Here is a 19689-nt window from a genome sequence, read left to right as displayed (position 1 = left end):
ATAGTTTTTGAAAATGTACTGGAACAACGTAACGGTCTATGGCCACCGAAGATGTTCCGGATTTTTTGGCTTCTTTTTTCAGTGCGTTCCATTTTAGTTGGGAAGAAATTTTGGCAAAGTTGTGGGCATTTGAATTTAGACAAAAATTCCCATCATTTTGTCTAAGCCCAATGTAATGAAATTTACAACGATTTGTTTAAAAAAAAATGGGAGCAAATTTGGGTAAATTAACGACCATCAATCGGATTTGTATAAATCGGGTTTGTGCTGGTTTATAAGCTGCCAGTCGGATTTGCCTACTAATACTGGCGGATCAATACATTATTTTTTAATTTATATATTCATTCAGATTCTGTACTTCCAAGTTATTTGTGTAGTTGAAATATTCTACTAACGAATATGTGTATTTAAAGTCGGTAGCTCGAACGCGACACATAATCAGACTTATGTAGAATTAAACAAACAATGAATATAACCACCACTACAGGCGAATATATCAAAATATCTACCAGTATGATAGTTTTGAAATATTAGGCAATAAAAACGTCATTATTACCAATCAGTAGAAAAATGTTCTTTCCTTTCTATTTGAAGAAAATTTCCACCACGAATCTCTGTGTATCAAATACTTTAATTTGTTTAAAATATACAGTTTATAGGTTCTCCATTCCTATTGTTTTCTCTCTCCCTCGTATTTTGATTGAAAAATCACAGGACCATCGTTTCCACAATGTTGTTTCTATGTATATATTAGTAAATACTCAAATAAAGTATACCCAAAAGTTGCCGATTTGGAACACTGATTCCTTCTAAATGCCTCACTGCCAGCAGGTAAGATCTGCTGGGTCAGCGATCTCGATTGCACACTAACCAGATTTTAGCCGGGTCGCGAGGAAATTTTGCGAAATTCAACAGTATCATCGCCTTAATTCTGGTGGCGTTTTAACTGTGTTTATTTTTCTTCTGCTAAAATTGTTAGTTAATAATTTCACGCTCAATCGTGCGGCATTGATCGTCCATCCAATCAAAAATTAACCGAAATATCAACAAGTACGGCTATAACAAAAATAAACCTATAAATAAAAAACCTATCGAATCTGGTGCTGCTGCGTCTCCGGCGATTCTGGAAGGGATGAGTAGAAGAGGATGTAGCCAGCGCTGGAACACACGTCCGACGTGTCCAGGCTGGTCACGGTGTGGTCGTCAAATTTGTACCATCTGTGGAAAATCGAGTTGATTTCATTAGATGTATTTTTTTATAGAAAAGAAAACTCACTTTTGATGGACCGTGTTTTTGCAGAACGCCGTGTAGTGGCCGCTCTCCATCGAGCCGTAGTGGTTCGACACGCCGAACAGGTGGTACCGGCGGGCGCGCAACGTCTTGTTCCGGCTCAGCTCGGACGGCGCAATGTGGGTCGTCATGTCGAGCTCTTGCAGCGGAAACTTGACATAGTTCTGCTTCTTTTTGTAGACCGTCGCGATGGCCTCCGGGTCGGCGTAGAACCGCTTGAAGTGGACCACCAGTATCGAGGGAAGCCGCGAGATGGCCAGCTTCTTGATCGCCTCCTGGTTGCTCTTGCACTGGGGGCAGCTCCAGCCGCGGATGTTTTCGCCGTTGAAGTACATCTCCAGACAGTTCTAAGGAAGACAATGCGTTGTAGAACAAGTACAAATGGAACAGCTTCAAGCTACTCACGTTCAAATGGCACCGGTTGGCATTCTGGGGCAGTTCCAGGCTCAGATTGGAGAAGGACTCGTACGTGGCGCTCTCCTTGCCGCAGCGTACGCACTTTACCGTACTCTTGATTTGGCCGTAGAACAGATTGGAAACGTAACTCTCCATGCCCTTCAGGTAGTCGATCCACGCCTTCTCGGACGCCGACAGGTCCTCCAAGCTGCTGTACTGCTGAAATTGAACAAGTGTCATTGCCGAATTTGCAACACATTTTCAAAAACGACTCACCTGAATGGGCACCGTCTGGATGTCCGAGTGGAGCCAGTCCATTAGGATGGTGAGAAACTCGTGCGAATCTTGCTGCTCGATTCCCCCAAACTGGCGCTCGTACTGGCCAACGACGTACTGCGAATCAGAATGCAAACAGATTAGACTTTTGAGTTTATGTTGAACTACCGCGCGTCTCCACCAAACTGTTACCCTTCAAAACCAATTTAATGGAGACGCTCGGTGATTCACTCCTTCAACTCACCCTCAAGTTTTTGCTGGCGATGCACTTGTACTGTCCGAGCCATAACGCTTTAATGACGGCGGCCACCTCTTCAACAATCCTGCCTTGGGTCTTGTTACTCCTTAAAAGAAAAAAAAAACATTAAAATTCTACCTCCAAGAAAACGAGAGACTTGGAACAAACCTGTTGAGATTCTGCCGGAAGGTGCCCTCGAGGAAGTGCTCCCGCAGGAAGGCCGTATTGCTCAGGCACTGGAGGATGCTGTTCATGTAGCAGGTGTTGCCCAGATTCTTCAGCCCCGTCAGGCCGCGACCCTGCAAGTTGCGGAAAAGTAAAACCAATCAATGAGTAAATTTGCATGTTTTAAACATAATGTGTTATTTCTTGAATTAAATTTCTTGTTCTAAAGATACAATCATCCCAAGTAACATTTTTTTCCAGGAGTTCTACAAGAGCTCTTTAAGATAGCTACAGCATATCAGTTTGGACCGCGGTAGGATAAAACTCTCTTCAAGTACTCTTCCAATCTCCTGAAGAAGTTTTGAAGAGAATTTTATCCTACCGCGGTCCAAACTGCTATGCTGTAGCTATCTTGAAGAGCTCTTGTAGAACTCCTGGAAAAAATGTTACTTGGGATTGAAGACAAGTCCATTTGGGGTCTAAAATTACGTTTAAATTGCTGATATTTTTACAAACCACAAAAGAGTTAATTTATATAAAAGGTTTGAAATTGCGACATTCTATCACATTCTTGTAGATTCCATCCCAATATAGAGTTATCTACGTGCGCATGTATTTCGTGTACGTACACGAAAAAAAGTGAGGTTAGATTTTGTACCGCCCAGCAAAACAAATGGCGTTCAAGTGTGTGTGAGATCGGGCTTAGATCAAAGTATGTAGATTAGAAAGGTAAGGCGAGCTTTCAAGCTGTCAAAATAGTTAGCACGAAACCCGGATTTGATGGAGATTTTCAGAAAAGTGAAAATTTGACCATTTTCCGGCTAAATTTCACCGGATTTTTTTTGTGGGGTTGTTAAGAATGCCAAACTGAACCGAAATACGCTTTTAAAACACAAATATTTTTTCAAAAAAATAAATTCAACTAAACGCGTTTTTCGGTTCAGTTTGGCATGCTTAACAACCCCACAGAAAAAAAATCCGGTGAAATTTGCCCGGAAAATGGTCAAATTTTCACTTTTCTGAAAATCTCCATATAAAATCCGGGTTTCGTGCTAACTATTTTGACAGCTGGGAATTCCCGCCTTACCTTATCTAATCTACATACCTTGGGCTTAGATAGCTCTACCGAGAAATTGTAAAGAGATGTGTGAGCCGGTAACATGGAGTAAAACTTTTGCAACTGTCATGGTAAACTTCACAGAAGCTTGACAGAAAGTTTAACTCCATGTTGCACTTTAAATTTCCCAATTGGCTGAAAATTCATAAGTGATTTTTCTGTTTACCTTTTTTGCTTTTTTTTTTTTTTTTGATCGATAAAACAGTGCGCCCGTACACTGAGAATCGACATTACACATTTTCCGGTTTGCTTTTACACATTTGCATGGGTCTTTTGAATTCAACCAGGATAACACACTTCGTATAACCATAGTAATATGTATAATACTGATTCTCAGATTCCATGCAAATTATAATTATTTCTAATTTGTTTTAAATTGTATTGATGTCATAAGATATTGGCGACATAAACATAAGGTTTTTTATAAAGTTTGCCTGATTGTCAATGCAAGTTTTGTAAATAAAAAAAATCGTTTTTTTACAAAAAACAGTTCAGGTAAAGCAGGGGTGCTCAAAGTTTTAGGAGGCCGGGCCAAATTTGAAGCTCAAATGAGCTTGGCCCACAATTTACAAAATATTTTATTTAAAAAAAATGAACACACCAAAAAACTTAAAATAAAAGTTGTATCAGCCTTACTTAAAAAAAAGTTTTTGGCTGAATGTACTTGTGTTTTCAATATGATTTTAAAGTTTTTTTTATTTCGAAAATGGTGACATGTAATCTGAACAATGTATGTAACGGAGTATTTTTAATTAAGTGTGATTTAGGAAAATCGTTGAGGGCCACAATTTCAACATTTCAATGAAGAAAATGTTCGAAAATGTTTTAATCAGTCATAAAGTTAAATTGCAGTCATTATTAAAAAAAAAAAAGATTTTTCAGAAAAAAAAATATTTTAGTGAAAAAATATTTATTCATCTAAAATTCACTACACTACTTCTAAATTAAAATAAAATACTATTTTTTTTGCAATTATTACAGATTTCTACCTAAGTCAAATGAACGTTTTATAAATATTTCCAAAACCGTTTGATGAAAGTTTTGGCGATATTTAATTGTTTCACTCACATTGAAAACAATGAAACGAATGAAATTGTTTTAATTATTAAGATTTTTGAACAAAATATCTTTGTCCTAAAATGGTGATCAACATACTAATTAATCATTAGTTTTTGAAAAAATAAAAAGTATAAGCATAAAAATGTTAAAAATAAACATTAATTTTGAATAAGTATAAAATGATTATACAAGTGGTCAACAGGCCATTTTACATGATTAAGGCTACCAACTCTTGCTGAGCAAAAATTCGTATACTTTACCGACCAAGGGAATGATGGAAAGAGAGGAATCACAAATCCGTATAAATAATTTCAAGATTGTTCAGGTGTAAACCAAAAACGCGATCACAAATTAAAGTGGAAGAATAAGGCTATTAACTGCTAATTTAATTGTCGGTGTACAGGCCGCCGCACAGTTTAATCATTTTCTGACGTACATTCAATTTTACAGTCCAAAACCAGTCATAGAATTGAAAAAATAAAATTCTTTTTCAAATTTTCTTTTCTTGATTTGTGTGCACCTACGTTGAAGACCAAGATTGTTTACTTTGTGCTCTTTGGTCTGACAGTCTTGGTCTGACAGATTTGGTCTGACAGCTTTATCATGGATTTTGGTCTGGTCTAGGCGAGGGTAAGGACACAGCACCTTCCTGTTACCGACATGACACCATGGTATAAGGCTTTCTAGTCAGAAATTTACCAACACCTTCAGAATATGTTTACATTACAGCTGGACGTTTGTTTGCATCAGGTTTCCTATCTCTTTCTAGCAAAAGTTTTTTGTCAGGCGACTTCTAGCTGTTAAGTTATCATGATTTAGGTACTTATAAAGTTTAAAATAAATTTTAATTTCCAAATTTAGGATAAACGAAATAGCTCCCAGTGAAGATTGGGAGGTGGGAGCTCTTTAAAATCTGCTAGTGGCGGTGTGATTTTACCATGGGCGATGGATTGCCATGGGCGAATGGATTTTTCTGTAAAAAAATGGTAAATTTTATGATCGGATTACTAGATGAATTTGTCCACAGCAAAACAACATCGGCCCTAATGTCAAAAAAAAAATTATGATCGGAAGTCACCTCGTAATTAAGAGGAATAACTCGTCTTTTTGTATTAAAAAAAATCAAATTATAGTAATAATGATGTTGAAAAATTGAACATTACATAAATCCAGACATTTGTTCAAATTTCACCTCAGAACAATTAGAAATGCTCATTTCAGAGCGATTTCCTCGATCGAAAAAATGTACAACCATTCCATAATCAAATTAAACGATTAAAATTCCAACCGGCCTCAGTGTCACCGTTCCAGACTGAGAAGGAAAAAAAAACAGCGCGATTTCTTGGGAATCTCGAAATGTTAAGTAACTGCCCGGGACGACTGTCAAGTTTGATGGCAACGGTCAAGGTAAATCTAGCTATAAGTCGAGAAGGAAATGAAAGGACAACGCGAAAATCAATTACCTGCGGTTACCGTGTGACTTTAAATATCGTGTTTCGTTACTTGCTTCAATACAGGGTTTCGTAAGGAATTTAGTTAGCTTGCTCTTGTTTCGATAAATGTTTATAAACTCTTATTTTGACAAGAATTAGTCCAAAAGTCAATTTAAATTTCCATCTTCACGGAAAAAAATCAATTCGCAAAATCGTGAATTAAATTCACGAATGCGAGAACCACGAAGGAATATATTCACGTTTATAGTGCAAACGCACCATACTCATGAATAAATTCCTTCGTGGTTCTCACATTCGTGAACTTAATTCACGATTACGAGAATTGATTTTTTTCTGTGTTTATCGATTGAATCTATTTTTCATCGATGGCAATCAAACGTAGCGCGTATAATTTTGTACCTTTGTGCTAATAATAGTCGACACCAATTATGCATTATAAATCAAGTTCTCGACAGGTCAAATGTAAGAAATTTTTAATTATGAAATTGAACATGGTAATAATTACATCTTGTGTCTACACTAGAAAACATTCAAAATTTGAACGAATTAAATTGAAAATTAGCACAAAACGCTTCGTGAGCAATTTCCCATTTAAATCTATCTTCCACGTGTTCCGATTTAACTATTGCCCACGTTTACCGTGAAAGGCTCTCTTTTGTGTACGCGCGAAGAATGCTTCCGCCGCCCCCAGTCAATGACACTCTGGGAAAAACAACCACTGCTCAGACCCACCCACACGAACACTTACGAACGAGAGCATCCCCCGACAAGGACCATCATCAAATTGTGGTTAAGCGGGCAAACAATTGAAGGCACGTGCCGCCACGTGTTTAGAAAATTGGGCTCCCAAGAGTGAAAGCAAATTTTTTTTTGTAACAAACGTGTTTTATTTTTCGAAATTTTCGATCGTCAAATCATTATTTTGAACTTTTCTATCTACACAGAAAAAAAAGTTATAGGATGTATGGAATATTACCACAGAGAACAGATGTACATCATTGAACAATCAGCATTGAAAAACGTGTGTAAAATTTCAAACCAAAATACGTTGAAAAGAGTTACGTTGTCTTTCGCATTTTTGCATTTTTGCAATTTTGCATTATTTCGAGTCAACAGGAATTATACTGAAGTGAATTTTTTATTTTAACGAGGTAAACATTTATTTTCATTCGAAATTTTCGAGCCATTCTGTATTGTTAAGCCCGTTAAGCCAAGTATTCTCAGCCGCGACGGTGGCGCCGCCAAGCGTATTCTACACACTCTAATTTCTTTGATGCAAGATTGTATGCAACGCATTTTTTAGTGAAACATTGTTTACACACAAGTTCGAGCCTAGATTTACATCTGTTCTTTGTGATATTAGCAAGTTGTTTGGAATGTTACATCAAATAATGTGGAAAATCTTAAATTTACAAGAGAATTAGAAGTTACCCAAGCAGCATCGCGCAACATGCTAAAAACGTCTAAGTCCAAATAAGTTTCAACAAGGGAGCAACAATGTTGCAATTCGCGAAAATGTAACATCGAAACATACTTCTTCATGAAATAGTTACCATTATTTGCTGAGGCAACAATTGGATTTTGTTTATTTATGCAACGTTTTGGTGACATTATTGTACCAATGTTGAAACAAACAAAAAACATACATCATGTTGAGCAGCGAATGTTGCGAATATGTTGCAGCAATATTTCCTTGATAAAGCTAATTGCTTGGCTAATTGTAAATATCGTTTGCCATGACATAAACACAACTTCAGCGAAAAAAATCAATTTTATGCAGTTCGTCCTAAAAATTCATAATGATTAATGCGCTTAAACAAATTGAACAACTACCCAAAATTCCGTCCAAACGGACTTACGGTAAGAAGTATTGGAGCATGAAGAACTTCCACCTAGATTTTTCCACACTGTTATCGACCGAAATCGAGAATATGATAAATCGGCCAATATCGTTTTCACTATTCATAAAATGATTCTGCTAGTTATGATGAGGATGATTTCCCAAACTTATTCGTGTGATTTTCAGGATGACCTTCAAAACTCGGCGGTTGGATACAAATCGGAACTCTGCACACACACGGGAAGCGTACTTGGGTATCCCGAGCCGCCTACCCGTAGCCACTGAGCTTACCGCCGGTGGGCAGCCTTGCCCATCAGTTTTCCTGGCGAGACTCTTTCCCGGTTCCGACCGGCAGTAGGTGATCCACCACCCAACACAACAACCTCTGTGGGGTGCGGAAAAGCCGAAACCAGCGTCGGGCTGACGGTACCTGCGCCCGGTTCCTCACCCCACTTGCTTTTTTACAAGGAGGAGGGGAACCACTCACCAAGAACCATCCGCCATCCAGAAGTTTTATTCTGCAACACACCTAACAAACACATTTCATCATTTCGAGAACATTTTTTCGTTTGACAGTTCTTTAGACAAATAAAATGTTATGTTTCCATTATGTTACCACGACGTTACACAAATTGGGGTGTTCGATATGTATGTTCAACTTTGTTGCAACATATATGAAACGTTGCTGCAGCAGAGGTGAAGTGTGGCAATTTGCTGAAAGAGCAATAAGCAGGGACGTACTAAGGTTGAATGATTCAGTAATCTTATCACATTTATTCAATTTATATTTAAATTTATCAATTTTATAATGTTTAACGGGGGTTATCTTGGGGGCTATAGCCTAAAATGAAGTAATATTTTATCGAACATAAAAATAACACATTAAAAATCATAGAACTTTTAAGATTGGCATTATTCTGTTCGGTAATCCATTATGGCTATGGATTGTAAATTTTATTTATTTTTTGACTGTTGGTTCTGGTTCAGGAAAGGGAAGGTGAGCGGCTAGCACGCATGCTATTTTAGCGAATCGTCAGCTGTGTGCTATCTTGTGACATAGACCATTTTGGTCGAAAATGAGTTGATGATGACGTTTTGCTATACTTAACAAACACTACAAGATGCTTTAACCCGATTTTGGAAACTCGCTTCAGTTTCCCGGATATCGCAATACACACTTGTGACACCTTTTGTTTTTGAAAATATACTGATTAAGTCAGTTAAACTATTGATTAAAGCCTATTTTAGTTTGTATGGGAATTCTGTGCACACTTACTGTGCACATTTTACTTTCGAAACACACTTGTGACACGTGCTTTTCAGATTTTTGTTTACATTATTCACTGTATCTTTTAACTGGTGTAACCAAATTAGTTGAAATTTGGATGTTTGTTAAGCGATAGTATATGAACCGATTGCTTCAAAAAGTTTGGCTCTATCATTCATAATTTTGAAATTATTTACCAACAAACTTTAAAAATCGATTTTCTCGAAAAGTACTAAATTGTCGTGAATACAAAGAGACGAGTTGTTCCTTTTAATTCCGCTATATATTTTTTATATATTTTTTTAATTGTCGTTGTCACAAGATAGCACACAACTGACGGAATGTCACTGCGCGTTCAATCATAGCACTCGCTCTTGCACTCTAACGAAACTGGTTACTAAGACGCTTTTTTCATTTGTTTACCTGGAATTGGGTGACTTCGACCACTATAAAGCGAAGTGAAATGTTCTGGGGAAAAAACACAAAGTCATTCAAATTTAAGGTTGGAAAACTTGTAGTCTTTGGTGCTGGCACGTTTCTTGTATCGAACAAGCACAAACATAACAATAACAATCAGATTATAAACAACAGTTTTACAATGTTTGTGATTTTTTTTTATTAATCTCGATTTTTGGCCAAAATTATTTTGAATTGATTCTGACCTTTTTCTTGCACGGTCTTGTTGCTCGATTGGATCCCCGATTTGACAGTTCGATTGGAACCCTGAGAGTAACATTTCGCCTCTCCATATAGGGGACTATCCTTGTGTTCATGACTTTTGGAAGTGAATGTTCTATGGTTTTAGGCAAACTCTTTTTTTGTGTACCGAAAACTGTGACCTTGATAGCCCGGGGTGACTTTGATAGGTTTTTCAAATGCCCGTCAAATTAATATCTAAACATTTTTGAGAATTTTGAGTATGTCTGAGTATATGCAAAAATGTGACTGTTACATTGGATGTATCAAAATTAGTGGCCAAATCAAATTTCTATCAATGTCACCCCGGGCTATCAAAGTCACCCCAGTTTACGGTACCTAATAATAGCACCGGGTATCGGAGGGGGAGCATCAAAGCAGTGGACAGTATGCTGTATTGGCGGAGACTGGAAGTGAATAGTGGAAGACCAGAACTACTTCAAAAGAGTTTAAATTGTACAATTCAGTTTCCAGCTGTCTACCGCGCACTTTCTGGGCCCCCAACAAGATGCGAGCTCAGTAGTTTTACAATCATTAGTTTTCAAAAATGGATGATTTGACGAAACAACAATTTAAGCAAAAAAAAAATTTTTTTTTGCGGTACGGTACATCGAAAATTTACAAAAATTAACATGATTTTTGAAAATACTCAAGCAAAAGCAAAATTAATTATGATTTGTGAAGCAAATTTGAATTTTCTTTAGATTATTGATTTTGCATAAAAACAGCAATTTTCATACAGCTTATTTTTTTTAAAGATTCCTGAATACACCCCTGTGTATACAAAGCGCCATGATGGTAGATTGGAAAACATAATTTAACCATCAATTTTCAGCTATTTAAACCCATTTTGAAAATTGTTTTGATAAAAAATTTACATTCTGCGTAGCTGGTATTAATGCTCAGATAATTTTCAGATATATTAACCAACTTTTTTAATTTTGATACTAAAATGGCTCCAAAAAAAGATAACAAATTTTAAAAAGATTGAGGGCGCATCAAAAAATCATGAGTAGAATGCAATTTTACTCGGTAAACTTGAAATGGCCAAAGACATAGACCTTCTATACATTTAAGAAAACCAATTTTGTTTGTTATCGACGAAAAATATGACAGGTTTATTTTTCCAGACATATCCATTTTTGTTTTGTAGCGAAACCAAAGCGGAAACATATTTAATGAGAAATTAATTAGAAGTTTGTTGCGCTTGAAATCATTTCGGGTGCACGTTTGATTTCAAGCAACCAAAAATTTCACCTAAATGGTGACATATTTGCAACATATTTGTTACATTGTTGTAACACCATCAATTTCTCCTACAAAAATTAGCATCGCATAGGAAACATTGCCGCAACACGTTCACAGCTATCTGGCTATTGTTGCCAATCGCAAGGAGATGAAGTAAGAAGACGATTCACAATTCCGCATACTTCATTGCAAGATGCTTTAGGTAAACACCGAAAATTTGGTTGAAATTTTAAATAAACAAAAAAGTTCTATAAATCTTTTTATTTTATCTGTTTTCGATAAGAAGTCAATTAATTGAATCATTTTATAGGCGATAGACTATTTTTCTTAGCTCCAAAATATATTTTTTGCTGAAAAAATATTTTTGTTGCAAAATTGTCTTGCCTAATTTGTGTTCACCAATATCAGTGTCTTGAGTTTGTTTATCTTTTGCTCTTTGGTCTGACAGGGGGATTGGCTGCCAAACCCGCTTTGGTCTGACAGTTTTGGTCTGTCAGCTTTATGCTGGATTTTGGTCTGACAACGCGGGGGATTGGTAGCCACACCCCCTTGGCCAATCGCGTTGTTGTCGTGCGCTTTTTTTGTCACCAGGAGTGTTGCGTACATGTTGCCACAGCGATTCTGGATTGTTTTGAATTAGTTGCAAATAAGGCTTGGCAACAATAAATGCTGCTTGGGTAGAGAAGTGAAAAAATACATTTTTATTCTAAGTAATCTATGCTTAACTGATTATACCTTAGCAATACACAGAAAAAAAAATCATGGTAATATTACATCTGGGAAGGGGTACATCTTTTATGTCAGAAAAAATGTGTAATTTTACCTCTTTTCTGGTGTAATGTCACTTTTTCAGTCTAAATTGAGGTAAAATTACATCATAAAAAAACCTTACAACCTTCCAAAATTACAGCTTCCAAATTTAAATTAATTTTAATGTGTTGCCTTGGCTTATTCTTATCATCTTTTGCCTTTTTCATAATTTTCAAGTAAATTTTTCGATTTTTGGAGGCTTTTCCCTTTTTTAACATAAATCTAAAATATCAAGTCGCACAGAGTGTAACTAAGCATAAGCTGAGACATTACAAAATTCTGCTTTTTATTGCATTCAAAAGAAAGGGATATTAGTAAAAACTAACTTAACCCACCTACTTGATTAGGATGGTCCCTTGAAGTTATGTACCATTTCCGAAATTGTTCTATCGAAAAAAAATATTATATTGGCCAAATACCCATTTTAGCGAGACTAACGGAATCCGAAATATCTCCGGTAAAGATAGACCATATTTGTACCCCATCTGACAGTTCAAAATAAAGACAAATCTGGATCTTTTGCAACCAGAAGCATCCAATTTTGTCATTTCCACCAAAAGTTTTTAAGATTTTTAAGAAAAAAAAGTAGGGGTCAAATGACTACCCGACTACGAGCGTTTAAGTGTTAAGATCCAGTCTCAAAATGTATTGACAGGGTTGCCAGATCTTCGATCTTTTAGACTCGTTTGGAAGGTCTTTGGATTACCTATCCAACGAATGGTCGGATGATGGATCCGAACGTAATTTTCGTGCAGATAAGGGAGATCCGGCTTCGAAAATGGACGCAAATATCACTTAAGTGGTCGAAGCTTGAATCAGTGTTGCCAGATCTTCGATTTTTTGGACTCGTTTGGAAGATCTAAGATCTAATCTAAGGATAGATACGATGATAAATCCGGACATAGTTTTCGTTCAGATAAGTGAGATCCAGTTTTAAGAAAGTACATAAATATTACTTAAGTTGCTATAACTTCAGAAAAAGTTGCCAGATCTTCAATGTCTTGGATTCAGTTCGAAGTGCTATCGATTATTTAGACTCGTTTGAAAGGTCTTTCTATTCGTTACGATATATAACATAATAATATGCATAAATATATAACATAATACATTTGATATGCAGATAGGACTTTATAGAAATTATTGATGATTAACTCAAAGTTGGAGGAACACCCGGAATACAACCAAGAGTTGGTTCAATCCTCGTTGTGTTAAGGAACTATTACACTATGGCAAACAAACAAACTCGCACTTTTTTGCGTTTGACAGTTTGCCAACACGCAAACAAGACAAAATGTATGCAAGCTGACGATTCTGCAAACAAATGTTGGTGAACAAACAACGCAGACAAACTGTCAAAATGTGCGAGTTTGTTTGTTTGTTTTCCGTAGTCTAATACTGCCGTTCTACGCATAATTGTCCCATGTCATTTTTGGACGATTTTGACTTTTTAACATTTTTAAGTTTAGTTTGTCGTATACTTTGAGAAAAACACATAAAATCGGGTACTTTGTTCGGAAACTCATTGAAAACAACATCAAGTCTGTTGTGCCATCGTTAAACTTCTACGCATAATTGTCCCACCAAGTATTTTCTTATACGGAATCATTAGTTTTATGTAGCATTATGTCGTGTTTACCTGCTGTTTAGCAAGATGATCACAAATAAGAGTGATACACTGCTAACTGGGGCAATTAGGGATACATAGGGCGAATAGGAACCCACGGGACAATTATGCGTAGAAACCCAGAAATCGAACGAAAAACTTCAATCGCGTTTTTCTCAGTTGCACTTTTTCGAACATGGGACAATTATGCGTAGAACGGCAGAATACCTCGTTTGATATTTTTTTCTGCAATATAATCAAACAGCCGTCGGTAATGTCGATAATTGTCGGTAACGGGAAAAATTGTCATAGGGACCATCCATAAACCACGTGGACACTTTAGGGGGGGGGGGGGTATGGTGATTGTCCACGATCCAAACAAAAAAGATTTTTTTTGTATGGACAATTGTCCATGAAGGAAGGAGGGGGGGGGGGTAACAGATTCCCAAAAAAGTGTCCACGTGGTTTATGGATGGTCCCATACCCCTATAACGCAAAAAATGCATGAGGACAGTTTTCATGCAGATTTGTAGCAAAATGATGATTTGTTTCAGACTTTCAACCGAATCAAATGCGATCAGTTTGTCCTAAATCGGTTCAGCCAGTGCTGACTGCAAACTGAGTGAAATTTTTGGTAACACACTTACACACCTACACACTGACAGACACACATTAGTTCATTTTTCGATTCTGAGTCGATAGGTATACGTGAAGTTGGGTCTACGAGATCTATGTGAAAAGTTCATTTTTAGAGCAGGATTATAGCCTTACCTCAGTGAAGTCATAAAACTTAAGACTTACAAAAAAGATCTCGTTTTTAATGCATTTTGATGAATCAAAATTAGTTTAAAAATGGATGTTTTTTTTTTTTGTAGTAAATTCTATGTGATTTTTTAGTACATTATACGGATATTTTTTTTTAATCTCGACAATCATCAGTAATTATAATTTTGCCACTATTCGGAAAAAAAGTTATTGTAAAATTGCTGTTATTTTCAGGCAGTAATTACATTGAAATAGTTTTTTTTTTGTTCAAAAATGAATTTCTTGAATATAACAACCAAAATTATACAGATGCCAAGAAACGTACCTTTTTGTATGGAATGAGTAGATGATAGTGTGGTAGTTTGATTTTGTATCCCGCCACCACGACCATGGTTGATGAGTTTCGACGGAAGTACCGAACAAATAGCTGTGTGTGTTGTTGTAATTTGATTAAAGGCACTTTACTACGATGCCACGGTTTCTAGTTACGAACGACCGTTTCGTCCTTGTTTTCTCTATTTTGTGCAATTTATCTCTAAAGTTAATCCTCTATGTTTTGGAACGCGTAAAACAACTCGTCGTCTTCTTTGCAAAGAACGCTGCTGATTTTCTTCTCATACGTTTTGTACTATTTTCCACTAAACGAGACTGTCCACACCACACCATTAAAAGCAAGGCAAGGCAATAAACACTTTTGGCATTCGAGACAATCTCCTATTTTCTCCCCCGAAATAATAAAACACAAACTCGGACCGGACCGAGCAGGCACTACATTTTAGCAACGTTTCTGCGGAACAACTAATCTGAATAAATTTGAAAATAAATAATTGAGGAGCGCTGGGGATGGTCGTCGTCGTCGTTGTTCGGGTTTGCCTTTGGGGTTGGGGTGGCAAACGAAGGTCTGTCTGTCTCTTTTCGTCCCGACCACGCTGTCGCGGCATGCCGGTATGGACGACCAACCCGACGCAATTATGCTAGGGCTCGTTTTCCAAACTACCACCCTCCCTCGAACTATGTGACTGTGACAACACACCGCCGTACAGGTCGTCGTGCCATGCTCCAAGTAGGGGGGAGTTTGGGGCAATTGTGGCATTTTAAGAAATGAATTCCAAAATTTCCCAATAAATTAAATTTTCTTTACTAGTTTTCATACATAATTCTTAATTTGTTTGATTTAATTTCGTCCAAGTTTTGTTCTACAAAACCAGAGCATATTACGATTCGGCCCAGAGAACAAAGGTTCCCCATTCTCCCCTACACACTTATTTAAAATAGTTTCGGATTCGTACCTGTGCGCATCCAACAATCGTAGAATCGTTACATGCCACGAGTTACGTTCTTCCACAACACACCACAGAGGGGCACGTTTGTGTCCACCAGCAGTCGGTATTTTGTCCATATAACACAGGGAAATTCATGACGCTAGTTCCTCTTTGGAACGCAAAGCACATGCCAGCAACAACTGCTGGTCCTGTGCTGTGACCATCAGTAATCAGTGTGGAATGCCACACCACCGGCAGGACAACGTGCGCAACGTGAGGATCTGGCCCGGCTGCAGAAGCACTCAAATACAGAGAGTTACGGATTTTGCGTCCATGGAATAATCTTGAGTCTGTGCCTAGAGCATGGAATTTTTAAATCGATTTTGTGTCTCCGGGGAAGTGATATCTAATCTAATCTAACAGAAACGCAGCAAGTCCAATGAAATTATGCTGGACAGTATTGTGACTAGATCAGTTGTCATTATGTCAACTCGCGATTAAAAGCTCCATAATTCCGGCTGATGGCGCAAAGCATCGAAGAATGACGATTCAAATTTTCGCTGTTCGGTTATATGTATAGGAATTCAAACTTAAAATTGAATTTACAGCTCTTAGAACAACTTTTGAGAAAAAAAATCAAGTAGTACGAGTGTAAACTTTATGCCCTCTATAAATCAACGCAATAAAAAAGATTTTGAAAAAAATAATTTTGAAAAAAAAACGATATTTTGAAATGATAGAGCATCAAAAGTTAACAAAGTATCAGCTCGAATTTTTGCTCAAAAGTTGTTATGAACGTTGGAATTTAACAAAACAGAATTCGCATTCATAACCTCAAAGGGCGGAAATTTCAATCGACATTCTTCGCTCTGTTCTGCTACTCAACACTAGGTGTCGCATGTCGTTTGGCTCTTGAACGCTAATAATTGCAGTACATCCGAGAACACCCGAAAATGTATTACAAAAAATAAAGCGGCCAGCCCTACTGCGTTCTGTTCACCACAGAGAGGATGCTGAGAATGGATAACCTTTCACAGAATCTACAGGGGAGGAGGCACACGTGGACATACCGCACCAAACGCTCCGAATCAGTTGTGATTGGATGCAAGGATGCCAGATGTATTTGTCTATGTTTTACAGACATTTGAACTTGTGGCAGATTTTTTTTATGTGCATAGGCTTTTAAAAACTTCATTAAATTAATATTTTGTATAAACATCAACCGACACATATTTAGATAGCCTTCAAATGCTTAAAAACACAATATCTGATAGATTTTCATGACTGTAAATTGATATATTTGAATTTTAGACAAATGCACAGACAAACACAGACTTCTTTACAGAAAAATTCAAAAATCAAGTGGCATCCCTGATTGGATGTGTAAGTGTAATTTCGGCAAATAACTTTATTTTAAGGTGGGTTGGGAGTTTTGTGCAAAAGGATAAACGGAGATTGGGAAAATGGAAGATTGATAAGGGCTCGTGCATAAACCACGTGGCCTTCAAATCTGAAATTTTCAACCCCTCACCAAATCGTGATTAAAAGCAGTCTTCCTTTGAAGCAGTGAAAAACGTGTTATTGAATAACACCAACAAAATGCCAACAACAACAAAATGCCATTGTTTCGTTTTTCTTAAAGCAGCTCTATCTCAGCAACCCGAGGTCCAATCTTCAATGTCTCTTAGACAATTTTATAGCAAATTTTCTGAACTCGATGCCAACATTTCAAAAAGCATCATGTACAAACCATGCGTTTTGAGAAAAACGCATTTGAATGTTGAGCATCCATTTTCAATTACCATTTTTATATAAAAGCAAAATAAGATGTTCTAATGATAACAAACGATGAAAAACGTTGCTTTTGTTGATACTTGATCATCTATATTCAATAAAACATTATTTCCGTAATTTTATTTGTGAAAAACAAACATAACTTCTTTTGAAATCACCAACGTCGATATCACCCTGCTGTCACTGAGGGGGGCGCTTTGTTATGATTCGTTTTTCTTCGCCGAATGTACATGGCGCTTTTTTCATGTTGCTTTTTTTTCGTCACGAGGTTTATGTAGTCTTTTGTTTGACAGATTGACAGGGCTATATAAACAGGGACTGCTGATGGCAGAGATTTTGTTTATGTTACTTTATTTAAAATCATGATTAAACAGACTTTACTGAAGTAACTTTTGCTCATTTTTGGTGGAGAGGTAGCTTATTAGGAGTACTTTCAGAGTATGCAATAACCCAGAAAGTGTCAAAATGTACATAATGTCTTTTGAAATGTTACCGTCGAACTTCTCAAAAAATATTTTCAGAAATGGTATCTTATGGTCACTTTTTAAAAAAATTGAAAAACTGCAAATATTTCGCTAAAATCAAACATTCGGTGGCTATATCTTGAAAACGGAGCCCTTTATCAAAAAATCTGCAAAGTACTTTTTGATTGCAAATTAAATTTTGCATTGAAAAATAATGTCAAACTTGTTTTTGCATGAAACTTCGATTTTTTTCAAAAATCACAGTTTTTTCAAAAATTCATTACTCGGCGGCAGATTTTTTGACCATGTTTCTCTATGACTCAAAAGTTGCGGATTTTTGTCCCCTAAAACATATCAAAAAATCTCGAAAATCAAAAAATACGTATTTTGGGAAATTGTGCTTTAGTGAAAAAAAAGTTGATTAAAAAATCTGCATTTTTTTTCCGTGTACCTATTTTTTCTCAAATGTTCTCAACAATACCTACAACTTTGCCGAAGACACCAAATTGATCAGAAAATTCACTCAAAAGTTACAGCTGTTTGAATATTTACATACCATTTTTGTATGGACAGCAGCCAAAATTGTATGGAGACTTGTATGGGTGAACCAATGACGCAAAATAGCTTATTTGGTCATAGGGAAGGCCCCCACAAAGTTTAAGTCAAATAAAAAAATACAAAAAATAAAAATGGTCGAAATCGGCCGATTTCGTAGAGAGTTGCTTATATGCAGCTTCGATAGACTGAAAACATAGACAAGTGAAGAATTATTTAGATAATTCGTTTCAATAAAAAATATTCTCCAAAACAAGAGTTTTTGCCCTTTTTATATGTTGAGCTTAATTCTTATACACAAAATAATTCGAAGAAACAAATAGAAAAATCTTCTGAAAATATGTAATTTTGTGTGTTCATATGCTAATTTCGTAGCTTGCAAAATGGAGATTAAAATTAAAAATCGCAAAAAAAAACAAATTATTAGGAGAAACTTTTTCTGATTTTGTTAAAAAAAAAGCAAAGATTGATTACGTTTTGAGTTATAGGGAAAAGTAAACAAATTAGAATTAGAAAAATTAGAGGGTTCAAAATTCGCACATTTACTGTTCACGCAAAACGATGTTTACGCCAATTCTATTTGGTGTGCAATTGGTACAAACAAACGAAAGATAAATACCAACAATATACATCTACCCAGGATACACACGCCGATATTTTTTTGCGACGACAAGAAGCTTACACTTGTTACGTTATGGCGTTATGTGTTTCGTTAGTGTTCCACGCAAACTAGCCTGACGGTTTTTTTCTGCGTTGACCAAGTCCACCGGGGGAGGGGCACGTGTTTGTACCATGCATGGAAGCGATCAAAAATACAGAGATGGAGACGCAAGCTTTTCATGTTACACCTCATTGCTTGCGCACATACGGCTAGGCTGTTCAGGAATTTCCTTTTCGTTTTCCATTTCACTTTTCCACCCTAGCTAGTCAAAACTGCGACGTGGAAGTCAATAGAATTTCCACAACGTGCCGTATCGCGTCAAAGAACTTTTCCTTTGTGAAAACTGCCGCCATTATTATTATTACAGACAATTAAGCATATAGTTTGTCGCCGCCACCGCCACATCATAGGACAAGCTAGGAGAAATTTTAATAATCGTCCCTGTGGCAGTGTCCTGATACGACGGTTTTCGAGTAGAAGAGGAAACGAAGATAAGAACTCTTCTCATTTGTTCGAGACACGCGAAGAAGTCGTTCAGAATGACTGAGCGGCGATTTTGTTCCTGAAAATTCAATGTTCTTAATATATATGTAAAATTCTTGCGCTTATTTGTAAAAGTGCCGTTTAAAAAGCACTGAACAATTGTTTTTAAATGTTTGAAAAAGGAAATGATTCATTCTTTCAAAATTTTCCAAATATGTATAATGGGACCATCCACAAACCACGAG

General features: G+C 36.6%; 1 protein-coding gene across 3 annotated transcripts in view; it reads right to left on the bottom strand.

Moving 5' to 3' along the window:
- Positions 1–658: 658 nt before the first annotated feature.
- The window catches only part of LOC120427437 (ubiquitin carboxyl-terminal hydrolase 15), a 31380-nt gene continuing 12349 nt past the window's right edge, over positions 659–19689 (bottom strand). The window contains exons 1-7 of one of the 3 annotated variants that reach the window (XM_039592295.2): positions 14551–15036; positions 2370–2500; positions 2208–2307; positions 1964–2080; positions 1697–1906; positions 1277–1638; positions 661–1218 (exon numbers count right to left, since the gene is read on the bottom strand). In XM_039592295.2, the coding sequence (XP_039448229.1) occupies positions 1089–1218; positions 1277–1638; positions 1697–1906; positions 1964–2080; positions 2208–2307; positions 2370–2500; positions 14551–14616 (1116 nt within the window). In that variant the 5' untranslated portion in view covers positions 14617–15036 and the 3' untranslated portion in view covers positions 661–1088. Of the gene's footprint in view, positions 1219–1276; positions 1639–1696; positions 1907–1963; positions 2081–2207; positions 2308–2369; positions 2501–14550; positions 15037–19689 lie in introns of those variants that run through there. The other 2 variants (XM_039592293.2, XM_039592294.2) reach the window with 2 other exon arrangements.

This window comes from Culex pipiens, chromosome 3 (genome assembly GCF_016801865.2).
Source record: "Culex pipiens pallens isolate TS chromosome 3, TS_CPP_V2, whole genome shotgun sequence".
NCBI classification, from domain to species: Eukaryota; Metazoa; Arthropoda; class Insecta; order Diptera; family Culicidae; genus Culex; species Culex pipiens.
Note: the sequence above shows the minus strand (reverse complement) of the source record. Positions and strands in the feature narration are given on the sequence as shown.